Raw genomic sequence first — 20,516 nt, forward strand, 5'->3', positions numbered from 1 at the left:
GCGAGCGGAGCCTGGCCACGTGTATGCTGTAAGTGACACTAGTGTGACCGGAGCCTGGCCACATGTATGCTATAAGTGACACTAGTGCGATCGGAGCCTAGCCACGTGTATGCTGTAAATGACACTAGTGCGACCGGAGCCTAGCCACGTGTATGCTGTAAGTGACACTAGTGTGACCGGAGCCTAGCCACGTGTATGCTGTAAGTGACACTAGTGTCACGGGACCCTGGCCACGTGTATGCTGTAAGTGACACTAGTGCGATCGGAGCCTAGCCACGTGTATGCTGCAAGTGACACTAGTGCGACCGGAGCCTGGCCACGTGTATGCTGTAAGTGACACTAGTGTGACCGGAGCCTAGCCACGTGTATGCTGTAAGTGACACTAGTGCGACCGGAGCCTGGCAACGTGTATGCTGTAAGTGACACTAGTGTGACCGGAGCCTAGCCACGTGTATGCTGTAAGTGACACTAGTGCGACCGGAGCCTGGCCACTTGTATGCTGTAAGTGACACTAGTGTGACCGGAGCCTAGCCACGTGTATGCTGTAAGTGACACTAGTCGACTAGTGTGACCGGAGCCTAGCCACATGTATGCTGTAAGTGACACTAGTGTGACTGGAGCCTAGCCACGTGTATGCTGTAAGTGACACTAGTGTAACCAGAGCCTATCCACGTGTATGCTGTAAGTGACACTAGTGTGACCGGAGCCTAGCCACGTGTATGCTGTAAGTGACACTAGTGTGACTGGAGCCTAGCCACGTGTATGCTGTAAGTGACACTAGTGCGACCGGAGCCTGGCCACGTGTATGCTGTAAATGACACTAGTGTAACTGGAGCCTAGCCACGTGTATGCTGTAAGTGACACTAGTGTGACCGGAGCCTAGCCACGTGTATGCTGTAAGTGACACTAGTCGACTAGTGTGACCGGAGCCTAGCCACATGTATGCTGTAAGTGACACTAGTGTGACTGGAGCCTAGCCACGTGTATGCTGTAAGTGACACTAGTGTGACCGGAGCCTAGCCACGTGTATGCTGTAAGTGACACTAGTGTGACTGGAGCCTAGCCACGTGTATGCTGTAAGTGACACTAGTGCGACCGGAGCCTGGCCACGTGTATGCTGTAAATGAAACTGGAAGTGTAAGTGTAAGTGTAACTGGAGCCTAGCCACGTGTATGCTGTAAGTGACACTAGTGTGACCGGAGCCTAGCCACGTGTATGCTGTAAGTGACACTAGTCGACTAGTGTGACCGGAGCCTAGCCACATGTATGCTGTAAGTGACACTAGTGTGACTGGAGCCTAGCCACGTGTATGCTGTAAGTGACACTAGTGTGACCGGAGCCTAGCCACGTGTATGCTGTAAGTGACACTAGTGTGACCGGAGCCTAGCCACGTGTATGCTGTAAGTGACACTAGTGTGACTGGAGCCTAGCCACGTGTATGCTGTAAGTGACACTAGTGTGACCGGAGCCTAGCCACGTGTATGCTGTAAGTGACACTAGTGTGACCGGAGCCTAGCCACGTGTATGCTGTAAGTGACACTAGTGTGACTGGAGCCTAGCCACGTGTATGCTGTAAGTGACACTAGTGTGACCGGAGCCTAGCCACGTGTATGCTGTAAGTGACACTAGTGTGACCGGAGCCTAGCCACGTGTATGCTGTAAGTGACACTAGTGTGACTGGAGCCTAGCCACGTGTATGCTGTAAGTGACACTAGTGCGACCGGAGCCTAGCCACGTGTATGCTGTAAGTGACACTAGTGTGACGGGAGCCTAGCCACGTGTATGCTGGTCATGGTGTATGTTCTGGGTGATTGTCTTGAATGAGTGAGTGGTTTGGCTCGCTATGTCTATTAAAGCTTGCTACTACTTATTCTGTAAGCGGCGGCCAATTGTTAACCTTCCGTGCAGGATGTGTACTGCACACTGAACAGTAGCAGCACTGCATAATGATTTTTATAAGAAATTCCATCAAGAAAGTAATTTCCCGTTCTCACTCCATGTATAAATCCTTGTCACATTCCTAAAATTCCGCAGCAAAGCTGAGGATATGACCTAGCAGTGTGGTTACCAGCTATCAAGTTGGCTTGGCATCAAACTAAAGATACAAAGTGGTCAGTTTGCTCTTAAAGGGCTTGTCCAGTTCATTAAATCCAATGCCCATATAATCTGCTAGTAAATATGGAGTTATTCCAGACTAGTTTTCTGTTTATCGTTTTCCTCTCTTGGCCAGAGAGTAGTAGTTATGTCCAGTGTGTATTGTTCAGTTGTTTTCTATGGTCAGCTTGCGCCTTGCAGCCAATTCCAGGCTGCAACAGTCCTGTGTCTGAGTACGTTCATCGTTTCTGATACCAGCACTTGCCACTAGGGAGGCTGCGCTGGATCCTTGGGGGTTACATAGTGAGTATGGGAGAGATTATTTTCAGGGAATCCAAGGGCCACAACCAATATTGCTGCACATCTTGTGTTTAGTTTTGCAATATGGTCCCTGAAACAATTCTTAGCCGCTCCTTTAACTTCTGTATTACATATATATGACCGACTTTGGGTTAAAAAAAAAAGTTCCAATAGACTACCACTATGGATTCTTAATGCTGAGAACGCCTGACCCGCAGTGTCTGGTGTAGGTCGTGATATGTGGTCTATACACTAACTGCAGCCGTAAGCTGCCACTGTCAGGTGATGTGCGGTCCATATGGACGCCAGGTTAGTGGCCTCAATGAGTGTTTAGCTGGTTTCAGGTTTGAATAAAACAATTTGGGAACCGCTGCCTACAGACTGGATGCTTTCCCTTTTTGCCAAGGCTCCGATGCCCTCCCACCCCAGAGTTACTTCTATGTTTTGTGATCTTACTGGACAAGATGGGATATAACGTCGAAAAAAACCCTGACATTGTATAAGGTTTTTTTTTCTGTTATTTTATGTAGGCAGTATTGATAGTTTAAGAATTATCTTGTGAACAGCTGATGAACAGTGACAGGCATAGAGATTTTTTCCTGTGACCCTGAAAAAAATGCCTGAGTAGTTTGGATTCTTACCAGTCATTACCTCATCCTATTTTTATCAGAGGATAAGGCCTGAAAGTCATTAATGTTCCAACAAGCTCCAAATTAAGCCCCTAACAAGAGGGGGTGGAAATGAAGACACCAGTAATTAGACGCTCGGATCCATTGTGTTATACACTCCAGAATTGTGGCATCGTTTCTCTATAATGTATATAACGGGTACACAAATAATGTATGGTGACCATGGGAAGACCTCTCATAATGGCCACCAACTGGTCACACACTAGTACCAAGTGGCCCTCTTGTTACAGGCGCTCTATGCAGCCATGCAGGGGCCAAATAGATCTGCTGGTTCTAAATCTATCTACCTCGTCCTCGTATTCCTGTAAGGGTATGTGCACACGTAGAAATGGTCCACTACGGATTTTTACGCAAGGGATTTGATAAATCCGCAGGGCAAAAACACTGCAGTTTTCCTGCGGATTTATTGCGTTTTTTGTGCGGATTCCACTGCGGTTTTACACAAAGAATTGACATGCTGCGGAATGTAAACCGCTGCGTTTCCACATGTTTTTTTCCGCAGCATGTGCACTGCGGATTGCGTTTCCCATAGGTTTACATTGTACTGTAAACGCTTGGGAAACCGCTGCGGATCCGCAGCAAAATCCACAGCGTGTGCACATAGCCTACAGCTAGAGCTGTCCGTTAACCCCTTCATGACAGCCAATACGTCTTTTAACTGACCTGAGATATAAGAGAATAGCCTCACCATACAGGTGACAATCCCGCAGCTGTCAGCTGTACACTGTAGCTGACAACTTGCTGTATCAGCCACGATCAGTGTTTGCACCGTCCAAATCTGTTTAACCCCTTAGACGCTGCTGTCAATAGTGGCTACATCATTATAAATGGTTAACAGACTGTGGGGGCTTCCTCCTAATCCCAATTGGTGTCCTCAGATGATGATTTTGTGGTCTTGATGTTTGCGATTGGCAATTCGTGACCAAATTCTGGCTTAAGAGTCTGCCGGCTGTTGTAACCTGTTCAGAAGTTAGAGGGATTTAGGTGGTAAAAATACACATTTTCATTTCTGTCATGTCACTTTGCATTAATTCTTGAAAAGCAACTGAAGGGTTAATAAACTACCTGACATCAGTTTTCAATATGTCAGGGGGTGCCATTTTTTAAATGGTATCACTTTTGGGGGTTTCCAAATATATGGGACCCCTAAAGGCACTTCAAGCATGGCTAAGTCCCTAAAAAAAATAAATTTTGTAAATTTCCTTGAAAAAATGAAAAATTACTTCTACATTTTTAAACCTCCTAAAATGCTAACAAAATAAAAGAACACTTTACAAATGGTGCTTATGTAAAGCAGGCATGTGGGAAATGTTATTTATTAATGTTTTGCTGTGGTATGGCCATCTGGATTAAAGGGATAATCATTCAAAGTTTGAAAATTGCTAATTTTAAACACTTTTCTCAAATGTCTGATATTTTTTATAAATAAACACAACACATATTGACCTAAATTTACCATTATCATACAGTATAATGTGTCACGAAAAAACAATATCAAAATCACTAGGATTTGTTGAAGCGTTCCAGAGTTATCACATAAAGTGACACTGGTCAGATTTCAAAAATTTGGCTCCATCACTAAGGGCTTAAAGGGGGGGTAGAGATGGATACAACACAAGTAGGTGGGAAGGTGCACTGCTCAGCCATGCTAAGGGTGCACCTTACGTTTGCAGTGTTGATGTTCCAAGAACATTCACTTGTATTGGCTTCTAGTACATCTAGAAATCATAAAGGGACACTGGTCAGAATTGCAAGGTCATTAAGGTCAAAATAGGCTGGGTCATGAAGGGGTTAAAAAAGAAAAACTGAAATATCACATGGTCATAAGTATTCAGACCCTTTGCTCAGACACTCATATTTAAGTCACATGCTGTCCATTTCCTTGTGATCCTCCTTGAGATGATTCTACTCCTTCATTGGAGGCCAGCTGTGTTTAATTAAACTGATAGGACTTGATTTGGAAAGGCACACACCTAGTTATCAGAGATGGAAGAAATTGTATAAAAAATAGGAGTTAAGCACAAAAATATATTAAGATCATAAAAGGATATGTGCTAATAAAGACCAATTTTAATAAAAATAGACTAAAATAATTTCTTTATTCAAATAATAAAAAATATAAGCTGAGTCAAGTAATGGCACACATTTTTTTTTAAAAAGTATATAGTTTGCTAAAACACATGAAGGACTCCCAGACTATGAGAAATAAGATTCTCTGGACTAATGAAGAAGATAGAACTTTTTGGTGATAATTCTAAGCGCTATGTGTGGAGAAAACCATGCACTGCTCATCACCTGCCCAATACAATCCCAACAGTGAAACATGGTGGTGGCAGCGTCATACTATGGGGGTGTTTTTCAGCTGCAGGGACAGGATGACTGGTTGCCATTGAAGGAAACATGAATGCGGCCAAGTACAATGATATCCTGGATGAAAACCTCTTCTAGAGTGCTCTGGACCTCAGACTTAGCTGAAGGGTCACCTTCCAACAAGACAAGCACACAGCTAAAATAACAAAGTTGTGACTTAAGAACAACAATGTGACCATTCTTGACTGTCCCCGCCAGAGCCCTGACCTAACCCCAATTGAGCATCTCTAGAGAGACCTGAAAATGGCTGTCCACCAACGTTCACCATCCAACTTTGACGGAACTGGAGAGGATCTGCAAGGAAGAATGGCAGAGAATCGCCAAATCCGGGTGGGAGAAACTTGTTGCTCCATTCCCAAGAAGAATCATGGCTGTACTAGCTCAAAAGGGTGCTTCTACTCAATACTGAGCAAAGGGTCTGAATACGGCTGGGGTCACACAACTCGCACGAGTCTCTTGCATCAATACCCGGCACTCGGGACCGGAGCGTGCAGCTGCATGTATTTCTATATGTTGCATTTGTGGGGGTTTTTAAGAAAATTAAAAGAAGCCTTTTACAGTACCAACAAAAGCTGAGATTTCAGAAGTCCTATGCACACTCAGCATGTGAATTCTTTATGCGATTTTGCAGCCATAGAAGGCAAAAACGCTGGAAAGCAACCATGCTTATTTCGGCATCACAACCTACTTTTTGCAAACCGCCTTGTTACTGCCAAGAGATCAGGTTTTGCTGATTTGGCATCTCTGCAAAGGGCAAAATGTAACATTGGCAATTTGTGTTGCAGATTGTTAACTACACATTTAATATCTGCCCAACAGGTCAGTTTGTGCTCAGATTCATTGTGGAGTCTTTATGGATCGGGTGAATGAAATTTGCTAAAATACCATCCTCTTTGTTGCTGCTATAGGTGATTGACATTTTACCAAATCTCCTCCACGTGATGCATGAAAAATCTACACTGGATCTGAGCAGGGACTGACCTGTGGTCCTTTACACTGCAGATTTTCTGTTCAGTTCTAGGCAGAAAATCCATAGCATCTCTGAACCATGTGAACAAACTCAAAGGAAACTTGAACCTTATCCTCCATTTCCAGTGACTTTGCAGAGAATGCTTGTATTCATCATGCCTTGCTCATCAGAAAAGGTTGTATTGTGGTTTACTTTTGGTTTATGTACTCGGTGCTGCCCCCAAGAATTTCAGATCCCCATACTAGCAAATTTTTAAAGTCCCCTTGAGACTCCATACAGGCCCAACCCCAGCTCCACCTTCAACCCGCGAACCTTCCACAGTCCCACCGCCCTCTCTTGGAAAAACTCCACATCTGCACCACATTTCACCAATCAGTTCCCATCGAACACCAGATCACATACATAGCCAGCAGCTTTTTTTGGCCAAAAGATTTTTGATGCTGCCACCACAACAAAATAGACTTTTCTGGCAGGGCCGTACTCTATTCTAACCTATTAAACATTTGTTAAAATGCTTAAAACTCAAAGTATATTTTTATTTATTTTTCTTTAAAAGAATGTGTCACATTTTTTAAAATGACCAATAATACCACATACAAGGGATAAATACCATCATGCCATGGCCGGACCGCATATTACCACCACATAGTGACTGAATAATGCCACATACAACGAACAAATACCAAAACTCCATGGCAAGTCCACATATTACCACCACATAAAGACCAAATACTACAATACGGATCATTAATTTAAAAAAAAGCACAATACTTATATTACCATAAGTGCCATAATACACAGGAGCTCTGTACATAGTATACAGTGTATAGTCAGTGTATAGGTAATAGTAACTCTCCAGTGACATTATACATAGGAGCTCTGTATATAATATGTAATGTAATGGCACCAATGACCTTTCTAGTTGAAGATATTCATCTTCGCTTTGCTTCTTCATCCAGTGCAGACCGCCATCACTTCTTCCAGTTGGGTCTCATCTGCAGAAAATAAGGTATCTAGAGCACATTTCCCAATTTTTCCCCAATTTCTACACTTCGAGAGGTGAAGAAATAAAGCGACCGGATCGTCTTGCACAGTAATAGGACCCACACAACTGAAGAGTATCCTCAAAAAAAAAAAAGCATCACAGCAGTAGTAATATATCCCTTAATTAGCCTGTACAGTAATAATGTCCTATGTCCTGGAACCTTCCTGTAATAACATCTCGCATCGTGGCCCTCATGCGTCACATTCTTGGTCCCATAGGTCTCAATTCTGCCCCCCATATCTCCCATCATGGCCCCGTATATGTTCTCCCATCCTGCCCCCCATATGTTTCTATCCTGGCCCCTCCAAATGTCCTTACATGGCCGAGGTCCAGCAGCGTCCTCTTCTTCAACCATTTGAGGCACGGACATCAGCTGCCGGCCTCAGATTGGTTGGCGCCTCCTATTGCAGTGCAGGAAATGTGTCCTGCACAGCAATAGATTTCAACTAAACGTGTATCCTAGGACACACATTCAGTTACTGCGCAAACTGCCGAATCCTGCCCCTGGGGCAAGGTGATGAGGGGGGCTCAGACCGGGTCCCCCTCCTCACGGGGCCCCATAAGCCTGTAAGGGCAGTAATGTCCTGATGCCTTCCCTGTACCTACTTTACCTCGAGGTAGATGCCTGCTCTGCTGCATTATGAATGAACACAAGCTGAATAATAGTAAAAAAAAAAAAAGTCCTATAGTATCATCGCCTGTAATGTACTCTGGTGGTGAGACAGTTAATGAGCTAATCAGAGCAGTCAGTGTATTTGCCAAGCAAAGTAGCAGTTACCTGTGATTGGTTCCTCCAGAGAAAACAGACAACCCGGACATTCCTGTGACACATGACTGCTCTGTCAATAAATATCCCTCTATTTCTGCTTGAGAAATAAATAAGAGGCTAGAACTGTAGCATTAAGTATGATCCTTGTTTAGCCACAAATCTAAGTAGACTGTAAAAATTATCTTTAGAGGGAATCTGTCACCAGGTTTTCGCCACCAAACCTAAGAGCAGCATAATGTAGTGTCCAAGACCCAGATTATGGGCTGCTTGCTGCAGTTACGATAAGAGTTGAACTTGATGGACTGGAGTCTTTTTTTTTTTTTTTTTTTAAATTAATCTCCTGCTGATTATACTATTACATTGTTATATTAGGATGGAAAAAATAATTATCAGTAGAGGACTAGTTAATATGCTGCCATATAATCCTCCATATTCTAGAGCTCTGTGTAACCCCACCCCACCACTGGTTAGCAGCTTTCTGCCTTTGCACGGATTACACATAAAGCTACAAATCATTGGCATGGGCGGGGTAATACAGCGCTCATCATTCAGAGAACTGCTAGATCTGCAGCAGATCAAACGATGATTACGGTGTATCAAAACTGCAGCAATCAGCACAGAAACTAATAAATCACTGGAGTTGGGGGTCTCTGCCACTACATTATTCTGCTCTAATGTGGGGTAGCAAAAATTTGCTGAAAGATTCCTATTAAAGATGCTCTCCTTCCCAATCTAATAAAACAGATTTCTAATACAGTTTATGGTTATGGGATCTAGAACGATAGTAAATAAACGTATACCAAAAGGACAAAAAAGCCTTGGGGAACAGCACAAGATAGTAACATAGTAAGGCCGAAAAAAGACATTTGTCCATCCAGTTCAGCCCATATTCCATCATAATAAATCCCCAGATCTACGTCCTTCTACAGAACCTAATAATTGTATGATACAATATTGTTCTGCTCCAGACAATTTTGGCTAATATTCCACCCATGTTCCATCCATATTCCATCCATCCATATTCCATCCAATATTGTTCTGCTCCAGATAATTTTGGCTAATATTCCATCCATGGTGTGACGTGAGTAATGCACCATAGTCTTTACAAAATCCATTCAATACTTTCACCCCAGTAGTTAATTTAGGTGGGCACCTCTAAAGGCCTTATGTAAATGGCCATAATGTAGACTAGCATTGCACAGGACCTGAGCATGTGCTAACAGTTCTGTAAACCGGCCTGCAAAAGAGGTGGGTCTTGGAAAAACCACACCCAAACGTGTTTGCTTCGGGGCCACTTTTGGCCTTCTAGAGGGTTGGCTCTCTAAGTATCCCTGGTGGTGGCTCTTAAACATAAAAAAATTGCTTGTAAATATTAAGTATGCATACACACTTTTTTTCTCTCAAATTTTCATGAAATCATAAAGTACTGCTGTATTAGTTAGTCCTGTTACAGCATTATGCCAAGGCAAATATGGTACATGGCCTCACGGTGGCATCTCAAATGGCACAGAGTTTAGTCTGAGCGCCTACATTCAGATCTGTGGACTAATGTCCATTGCTGGAAAATAATTTAACCAAACGCCCAAGATAACAGATGTAACCGAATACTACTGATATAACCTATGCCCACTCATAATATATTGTAAGTGACACTAGTGCGACCGGAGCCTAGGCATGTATATGCCGTAAGTGCACTAGTGCGACCGGAGCTTAGCCACTTGTATGCTGTAAGTGACACTAGTGCGACCGGAGCTTAGCCACGTGTATGCTGTAAGTGACACTAGTGCAACCGGAGCTTAGGCACGTGTATGCTGTAAGTGACACTAGTGCGACCAGAGCTTAGCCACTTGTATGCTGTAAGTGACACTAGTGCGACCGGAGCTTAGCCACGTGTATGCTGTAAGTGACACTAGTGGGACCGGAGCTTAGGCACGTGTATGCTGTAAGTGACACTAGTGCAACCGGAGCTTAGAAACGTGTATGCTGTAAGTGACACTAGTGCAAGCGGAGCCTAGCCATGTGTATGCTGTAAGTGACACTAGTGCAACCGGAGCCTAGCAACGTGTATGCTGTAAGTGACGCTAGTGTGATCGGAGCATAGCCACGTGTATGCTGTAAGTGACGCTAGTGTGATCGGAGCCTAGCCACGTATATGCTGTAAGGGACACTAGTGCGAGCGGAGCCTAGCCACATGTATGCTGTAAGTGACACTAGTGTGATCGGAGCCTAACCACGTATATGCTGTAAGGGACACTAGTGCGAGCGGAGCCTGGCCACGTGTATGCTGTAAGTGACACTAGTGTGACCGGAGCCTGGCCACATGTATGCTATAAGTGACACTAGTGCGATCGGAGCCTAGCCACGTGTATGCTGTAAATGACACTAGTGCGACCGGAGCCTAGCCACGTGTATGCTGTAAGTGACACTAGTGTGACCGGAGCCTAGCCACGTGTATGCTGTAAGTGACACTAGTGTCACGGGACCCTGGCCACGTGTATGCTGTAAGTGACACTAGTGCGATCGGAGCCTAGCCACGTGTATGCTGCAAGTGACACTAGTGCGACCGGAGCCTGGCCACGTGTATGCTGTAAGTGACACTAGTGTGACCGGAGCCTAGCCACGTGTATGCTGTAAGTGACACTAGTGCGACCGGAGCCTGGCAACGTGTATGCTGTAAGTGACACTAGTGTGACCGGAGCCTAGCCACGTGTATGCTGTAAGTGACACTAGTGCGACCGGAGCCTGGCCACTTGTATGCTGTAAGTGACACTAGTGTGACCGGAGCCTAGCCACGTGTATGCTGTAAGTGACACTAGTCGACTAGTGTGACCGGAGCCTAGCCACATGTATGCTGTAAGTGACACTAGTGTGACTGGAGCCTAGCCACGTGTATGCTGTAAGTGACACTAGTGTAACCGGAGCCTATCCACGTGTATGCTGTAAGTGACACTAGTGTGACCGGAGCCTAGCCACGTGTATGCTGTAAGTGACACTAGTGTGACTGGAGCCTAGCCACGTGTATGCTGTAAGTGACACTAGTGCGACCGGAGCCTGGCCACGTGTATGCTGTAAATGACACTAGTGTAACTGGAGCCTAGCCACGTGTATGCTGTAAGTGACACTAGTGTGACCGGAGCCTAGCCACGTGTATGCTGTAAGTGACACTAGTCGACTAGTGTGACCGGAGCCTAGCCACATGTATGCTGTAAGTGACACTAGTGTGACTGGAGCCTAGCCACGTGTATGCTGTAAGTGACACTAGTGTAACCGGAGCCTAGCCACGTGTATGCTGTAAGTGACACTAGTGTGACCGGAGCCTAGCCACGTGTATGCTGTAAGTGACACTAGTGTGACTGGAGCCTAGCCACGTGTATGCTGTAAGTGACACTAGTGCGACCGGAGCCTGGCCACGTGTATGCTGTAAATGAAACTGGAAGTGTAAGTGTAAGTGTAACTGGAGCCTAGCCACGTGTATGCTGTAAGTGACACTAGTGTGACCGGAGCCTAGCCACGTGTATGCTGTAAGTGACACTAGTCGACTAGTGTGACCGGAGCCTAGCCACATGTATGCTGTAAGTGACACTAGTGTGACTGGAGCCTAGCCACGTGTATGCTGTAAGTGACACTAGTGTGACCGGAGCCTAGCCACGTGTATGCTGTAAGTGACACTAGTGTGACCGGAGCCTAGCCACGTGTATGCTGTAAGTGACACTAGTGTGACTGGAGCCTAGCCACGTGTATGCTGTAAGTGACACTAGTGTGACCGGAGCCTAGCCACGTGTATGCTGTAAGTGACACTAGTGTGACCGGAGCCTAGCCACGTGTATGCTGTAAGTGACACTAGTGTGACTGGAGCCTAGCCACGTGTATGCTGTAAGTGACACTAGTGTGACCGGAGCCTAGCCACGTGTATGCTGTAAGTGACACTAGTGTGACCGGAGCCTAGCCACGTGTATGCTGTAAGTGACACTAGTGTGACTGGAGCCTAGCCACGTGTATGCTGTAAGTGACACTAGTGCGACCGGAGCCTAGCCACGTGTATGCTGTAAGTGACACTAGTGTGACGGGAGCCTAGCCACGTGTATGCTGGTCATGGTGTATGTTCTGGGTGATTGTCTTGAATGAGTGAGTGGTTTGGCTCGCTATGTCTATTAAAGCTTGCTACTACTTATTCTGTAAGCGGCGGCCAATTGTTAACCTTCCGTGCAGGATGTGTACTGCACACTGAACAGTAGCAGCACTGCATAATGATTTTTATAAGAAATTCCATCAAGAAAGTAATTTCCCGTTCTCACTCCATGTATAAATCCTTGTCACATTCCTAAAATTCCGCAGCAAAGCTGAGGATATTACCTAGCAGTGTGGTTACCAGCTATCAAGTTGGCTTGGCATCAAACTAAAGATACAAAGTGGTCAGTTTGCTCTTAAAGGGCTTGTCCAGTTCATTAAATCCAATGCCCATATAATCTGCTAGTAAATATGGAGTTATTCCAGACTAGTTTTCTGTTTATCGTTTTCCTCTCTTGGCCAGAGAGTAGTAGTTATGTCCAGTGTGTATTGTTCAGTTGTTTTCTATGGTCAGCTTGCGCCTTGCAGCCAATTCCAGGCTGCAACAGTCCTGTGTCTGAGTACGTTCATCGTTTCTGATACCAGCACTTGCCACTAGGGAGGCTGCGCTGGATCCTTGGGGGTTACATAGTGAGTATGGGAGAGATTATTTTCAGGGAATCCAAGGGCCACAACCAATATTGCTGCACATCTTGTGTTTAGTTTTGCAATATGGTCCCTGAAACAATTCTTAGCCGCTCCTTTAACTTCTGTATTACATATATATGACCGACTTTGGGTTAAAAAAAAAAGTTCCAATAGACTACCACTATGGATTCTTAATGCTGAGAACGCCTGACCCGCAGTGTCTGGTGTAGGTCGTGATATGTGGTCTATACACTAACTGCAGCCGTAAGCTGCCACTGTCAGGTGATGTGCGGTCCATATGGACGCCAGGTTAGTGGCCTCAATGAGTGTTTAGCTGGTTTCAGGTTTGAATAAAACAATTTGGGAACCGCTGCCTACAGACTGGATGCTTTCCCTTTTTGCCAAGGCTCCGATGCCCTCCCACCCCAGAGTTACTTCTATGTTTTGTGATCTTACTGGACAAGATGGGATATAACGTCGAAAAAAACCCTGACATTGTATAAGGTTTTTTTTTCTGTTATTTTATGTAGGCAGTATTGATAGTTTAAGAATTATCTTGTGAACAGCTGATGAACAGTGACAGGCATAGAGATTTTTTCCTGTGACCCTGAAAAAAATGCCTGAGTAGTTTGGATTCTTACCAGTCATTACCTCATCCTATTTTTATCAGAGGATAAGGCCTGAAAGTCATTAATGTTCCAACAAGCTCCAAATTAAGCCCCTAACAAGAGGGGGTGGAAATGAAGACACCAGTAATTAGACGCTCGGATCCATTGTGTTATACACTCCAGAATTGTGGCATCGTTTCTCTATAATGTATATAACGGGTACACAAATAATGTATGGTGACCATGGGAAGACCTCTCATAATGGCCACCAACTGGTCACACACTAGTACCAAGTGGCCCTCTTGTTACAGGCGCTCTATGCAGCCATGCAGGGGCCAAATAGATCTGCTGGTTCTAAATCTATCTACCTCGTCCTCGTATTCCTGTAAGGGTATGTGCACACGTAGAAATGGTCCACTACGGATTTTTACGCAAGGGATTTGATAAATCCGCAGGGCAAAAACACTGCAGTTTTCCTGCGGATTTATTGCGTTTTTTGTGCGGATTCCACTGCGGTTTTACACAAAGAATTGACATGCTGCGGAATGTAAACCGCTGCGTTTCCACATGTTTTTTTCCGCAGCATGTGCACTGCGGATTGCGTTTCCCATAGGTTTACATTGTACTGTAAACGCTTGGGAAACCGCTGCGGATCCGCAGCAAAATCCACAGCGTGTGCACATAGCCTACAGCTAGAGCTGTCCGTTAACCCCTTCATGACAGCCAATACGTCTTTTAACTGACCTGAGATATAAGAGAATAGCCTCACCATACAGGTGACAATCCCGCAGCTGTCAGCTGTACACTGTAGCTGACAACTTGCTGTATCAGCCACGATCAGTGTTTGCACCGTCCAAATCTGTTTAACCCCTTAGACGCTGCTGTCAATAGTGGCTACATCATTATAAATGGTTAACAGACTGTGGGGGCTTCCTCCTAATCCCAATTGGTGTCCTCAGATGATGATTTTGTGGTCTTGATGTTTGCGATTGGCAATTCGTGACCAAATTCTGGCTTAAGAGTCTGCCGGCTGTTGTAACCTGTTCAGAAGTTAGAGGGATTTAGGTGGTAAAAATACACATTTTCATTTCTGTCATGTCACTTTGCATTAATTCTTGAAAAGCAACTGAAGGGTTAATAAACTACCTGACATCAGTTTTCAATATGTCAGGGGGTGCCATTTTTTAAATGGTATCACTTTTGGGGGTTTCCAAATATATGGGACCCCTAAAGGCACTTCAAGCATGGCTAAGTCCCTAAAAAAAATAAATTTTGTAAATTTCCTTGAAAAAATGAAAAATTACTTCTACATTTTTAAACCTCCTAAAATGCTAACAAAATAAAAGAACACTTTACAAATGGTGCTTATGTAAAGCAGGCATGTGGGAAATGTTATTTATTAATGTTTTGCTGTGGTATGGCCATCTGGATTAAAGGGATAATCATTCAAAGTTTGAAAATTGCTAATTTTAAACACTTTTCTCAAATGTCTGATATTTTTTATAAATAAACACAACACATATTGACCTAAATTTACCATTATCATACAGTATAATGTGTCACGAAAAAACAATATCAAAATCACTAGGATTTGTTGAAGCGTTCCAGAGTTATCACATAAAGTGACACTGGTCAGATTTCAAAAATTTGGCTCCATCACTAAGGGCTTAAAGGGGGGGTAGAGATGGATACAACACAAGTAGGTGGGAAGGTGCACTGCTCAGCCATGCTAAGGGTGCACCTTACGTTTGCAGTGTTGATGTTCCAAGAACATTCACTTGTATTGGCTTCTAGTACATCTATATTGGTATGTTGAAATGTCGGACGATTCATGTGCAACTTCCATGCAACCTTTTCATATTGATATGTCGCATTATCAATAATAACATACAAAGTGTTCACTAAGCTCTATTGTTGTACCATGGCTTCTGCCATAAGCAGTGTCATGGTCTATCAGTGTGGAATATTGTGCTATTCAAAACACTCTGGCTAGGTTGTCCTACCCCCTGGAGTTCATTCTACTGCTCTTTTGGGGGTAAGGCCTTTAAGGTGTAACTACGGTACTTTTATATATATATATATATATATATATATATATATATATATATATATATATATATATATATATATATATATATATATGTATAACAAGTGTTAAGGACATGATTTTATTGTACTGGTTATCTACTATAGAGTACAGCATAAATTTATCTCTCACCCACAAAGCTCTCCACAGTTCTGCACCACTCTACATCTTCTCCCTCATCTGTCTACCACCCTACCCGTACTCTCCATTAATGACCGAAGACTAACATCCTCTGTAATCAGAATATCCCACTCCCGTCTCCAGGAATTTTCTCCTGCTGCACCAGTTTCCTGGAATGCACTACCTTGGACAATGAAGCTAATACCTAGCCTCCATGTTTATAAGCGTCCTCTAAAAGCACATCTCTTTAGACAGACATTTATAACTAGTACTGTTTGTCCCTGTGTGGGATGGACACCGGATAAGTGAGAAGTGTTGGGAATAACCCAGTGTTTCCTCCAGTGATTAGTGCCGCTCACACCCTCCCTGCTGACTCCCTTTGCACTTCCGCACTAGGTTTTGACAAGGGGTGCCATGCAGCAGCAGAGTGCCCTTCGCTGTCAGTCTACACTCCCATCTAATTTCCTGCCTTTGTAACACTATCACTGTATCCCAGCACTGTGCAGCAGCCCTATGCAATCTTGCTTTGGCAGACTTGCCTGCCCCTAGGTCACCGCCATTTCATTTCCTCTTCTGGCCGAGAAATCTTTTCAGCTATGAAGTGGTCTTCTGTTTATTCATTTTGGAAAAGTGTATTGGTGTGTTATTCTAGCGTTGTAAAATGTTATTCTGTGTCGGCCGTACTAGTAGTGTGGTCACTCGTATTATATGTGTGGAGATGTCACTTCTGTCTCCTACTTCTGCATTGTGATAGTGATACGTAATCTTTGGCAAAAAAAAACACCTTGATGAATTGAGGTCATAGACTTTGCTACAGTCCTGATGTAAAACACATTGAAATGTCACAAGTTTTGCACAAGTCGAGTTATGCAAATGTATTTATTTTTTTTACTTTCGGCGATGTTAAGCCAGCCCCAACCAGCTCTGCTTAGATTCGTGGAATAGGGTGTGCCAAAGCCCACTTTGCAAATTCATCATAATTTACAGCAGAAATGTATGCCAACCCCTGTCTGAAGCACCATTTCTGTGCAGTTGTAAAATTGGTCTGATTCGTTATATGACATCTCGCTCCAGCGGTGCCTTCAGTAACAACGCTTCGGAGTCTGTGGTCACATTCCAGGTATCCTGAGATGCACTTAACAGAATTTGGATTACTTAAGCACTAATAGTGACCATTGTTGAAAAATCTCTCTAATCGTCCTGATCACAATTCAGACCCAGCTGCATGTTTGCTCTGTTCTGTTTCGCAGATAGCAGTGTGTAACGATGGCGCATAGAGCCATGTACAGCAAAGTGCCCTTTACACACTTCACCGTACTCCAATGAGGGGCGTTCGGGTCTCAGATTCCATGTAAAAGCCACATGTGGCTCCTGGGCCACTGGTTGTCCACCGATAATGTGTACATGATCTTACTGTTTAGGGAGGAATATACCACTAGGAGTGTCTTCTCCATGTGATTAGCGTCAGGGACCTGTAACAATCTTAAATGGTGAACTATGTTGGCAACAGTAAAGAAATGTAGAAGAGTGTTTTGTTCATGGTGATTGTTGTCTGATGTATAACCAGCAGGGTCTAGAAGAGAAGCGCTGCATGCAGATACAACATGGGGATATCAGGGGCAGCGATGATATGGCTGGAGGTACTCACTACAGTATTGGTGTGTATAAGACATAAATGACATTATTAGGAAGGAGACCGGCAAGAAACCTGTGCCAACATTTAACACTTGTACATCACAGGGTCATGCTGCACTCTTCCTCATTACAGCACCTCTTTTCTTGTAGCCATTTCCGGGGCATTTGCTAGCCTTGGTAGTTTGCAAAGGTTGTATGAGACATCCCCTATCCCGGGTCACCCTAACCCTTTGGTGCTGATGAGCTCCTTAGAAATGAAGTCTACTATTTGGCATCACATCTGCTACAATATGTCTGTATCTATACACACATCATGTTTTTATAACCTAGGGCTGTGCCAGCTATTAAGAAATGTAACCTTTACAGATTGGTTGTAAAAACAGAATAAAAATGTTTTTCATTCTTGACCTAGTTGACCACGCTTTGTGTTTAGCGCTAGATGCCATGTTCAAGGACAACATGACCTTACTTGTATAATTCCTTTATAAAACAAAAAAACACAGCGTGTGTATTTATGTATATTCATACATACAATACTTTGGCTAGATGACCAGATCATTGCATCCAGATCGAAGCATTCCCGAGTTCACATTGCATATAATACGAACTCATATTCTGGTTTTACATCTATGGTCTTTGTGTCTGTAAGGACTTTTTTTTCCAGGGCCATACTTTTATCTGTGGTCCTTGTATTCTGGATACTAGTGTGCTACAGATGGCAACTAGTATGTTCTTTGTACATGACGGCCTGACAAATGATCCTGTTTTTTTTTCATCAATTTCCTGAGATTTGGGGCACAATACCCCTGCATAAGATCTTGCCATCTACCTTTTTATCATTTTATATGATTGTACAGTGTAAAGTGTTGGGTAACGCTGCGTTACTTAATAACTTGTTGACCAGAACTCTATAAATGTTATCTTTTAACATAATCTGCTGTCTCTTCATTTTGTTAGAGACTAAAGAGGACTCCAACAGTCAGGCCAAAGTATCTACTGAATGTTACGCTTCCAGTACACAAGCCATCAACCGACAAGGAGTCTCTAAGCTTGCGAGGCTGAACATTGTGAAAGATGACGATGATGTGTTCTCTGCTTCACCCAACTTTGTGGCTGCAAATGAGCTGGGCTGTGAAAACACAGCTTCTTCTGTTTATGGTAATATTATAGCATTGCTAAGACAACATTTATGACATAGCCATAGGTTATACCTTGAAGGAATGTTTAAATGATCTGTGTTTCATGTCCTTTGTTACTTCCTGTGAAACAGAGCAAAACAAGGGAGACAAACAGTTTGTCACTTCTCTTTTCCTTTTTTTGCCCTGGGTTAATGGGAATATTGGCAGATACAAAATTCCAGTTCTCTCAATTGATGTGAGACCCCAGGGATCACGGATAAATTTTGATTGTCAAATTGACCTTCTCGGTGGTTTGGCAAAACCCCTTTGTAAAACTGACTCTGACATAAAAACTCACAAAGACTTCATAGGCTTCATGTTCAAAACTTATAGTACAAGAAAAAGAGTAGGTTGCCAACTCAACTCTTGAAGATAAATGAAGTTCAGTGTGCTGCTCAAAATCAGGGCGAAATCACTCATCCTGCTCATTTCGGAAATGGAGGTCTATGGACACATTTAGTTTGTACATTTGGTGCTATCCTGGGGTACATGCTAAGCATAGGGCAGAAACGAGACCTGAACAGGACCAAAGACTAGGACTCTCGGATCTACCAGATTAGGAGCTTTCTATTCTGGTTCTCGTACGCTTCCACGTAACTAGTAATGTGCAATGTAGTATCTGTACATCTTGTCTCCCTCTGTCCCCACAAGTCTCCATGTACATCCATACTTTTAATTGTCTCTTTTAATCTCCCCTACAAGATCTTGGTCAATATTGGTTTCATTTTTCAGATGACCTATTTTTACACTGTTTTGGCCTAACTTGTCATGTAGAGGATATCCCCTTGCTGACCTGACTGAATACAGAGGTTCTCCAACATAATCTGTTTTTCTGTTATTTTTGCTAAGCTTTTCTACAATGTAATTTTGGTCAGGAATGATCTGTCAATGATTTTTGCTGTCAAGATATTACTATAATTAGGATTGATATTCTGAACAGGCTCTTGACAATGAGATATTCTAGTAGCCTTTAGTATTTTTGGTATAATATTTTACTACTTTCCTCCTGTTTTTCTTTTCCTCCTCTGTATTAGTGAGTACAAGCAGAAACAGTACTCTAAAGTCCATCATGAAGAGAAAAGATGAGAAGAAAGAATCCTCAAAAACAAAGAAAAACCTTCAATTTGTTGGTATCAATGGCGGGTAAGCATGTTTGAATAACTATGCTAGAGACTGTTGTCTATGTGTATAGAGCCTTGCATTAGTAAGACCAGATTCACACACCTGTTTATCATGGTGCAGTTATGAGAATTGCGGACTGGCTGCGGGTCTCCTGTCACGAACAGGACAGCCTCTTTAGGTGCCTTACGAGACTGTTGAGCTCAGGGCTGGTATCTAGAAAAGGAACAGAAGGCGCTCCTGGTATAGATCAGACAGGCTGTGGAGTACAAGTGAAGGTGGTTCCACTAACTGGCAATCGCATGCAGTGTTTTTCCATAGGCTTATCCATCCAATTTGGCGGATCAGACTAAGCTATTAAAGTCTATTGGGAACGTACAAGACAGAGGAAACACAGAAGATACCCTTTTGTCCTTCAGTGTTTCATCTATGTTTCATCCTTTTTTTGTTTTGTTTTTTTTTTTTTGTTTCAACAATAGATTTTTATTGAAGAATAATTCAAATAACAAACAGGTACATTGGAGTGATCCATGAGAAAACAAACATTTAGATAGGTGAAGTACAAGGGGATGGGCTAACGTAACTGATGGGAAGGAGTAGAGGGTAAAGGAGGGGAAAAAGGAGCCCTGGGGGGTGGGGTTAGTCGAGGGAAGCCAAATTTTCTCACATTCACAGACTTTGTCCATAAGTATGGCATATAATTTTTCATTGATCATATACAAAGAAAGGTGTCTCTTGACTTCAGTCAAGCCTAGACCTGATTTTTTTTTTCCAGGCTAATGCTATAGTTTGCTTGGTTGCTATGAATATAACTGAGATGAGAATTTGAGCATGGTTA

The 20,516-nt window shown here is 43.4% G+C and overlaps 1 protein-coding gene across 8 annotated transcripts in view; it reads left to right on the top strand.

Annotated features, from left to right (window-relative positions):
- Positions 1 to 20,516, top strand: part of KANK1 (KN motif and ankyrin repeat domains 1) — a 421,162-nt gene that overhangs the window by 379,113 nt on the left and 21,533 nt on the right. For all 8 annotated transcript variants that reach the window (XM_069763873.1, XM_069763865.1, XM_069763889.1 and 5 more), the window contains 2 exons: positions 18,339 to 18,539; positions 19,594 to 19,702. In XM_069763873.1, the coding sequence (XP_069619974.1) occupies positions 18,339 to 18,539; positions 19,594 to 19,702 (310 nt within the window). The remainder of the gene's footprint in view (positions 1 to 18,338; positions 18,540 to 19,593; positions 19,703 to 20,516) is intronic.

The sequence above is a fragment of the Ranitomeya imitator genome, chromosome 1, assembly GCF_032444005.1.
Source record: "Ranitomeya imitator isolate aRanImi1 chromosome 1, aRanImi1.pri, whole genome shotgun sequence".
Lineage (NCBI taxonomy): Eukaryota > Metazoa > Chordata > Amphibia > Anura > Dendrobatidae > Ranitomeya > Ranitomeya imitator.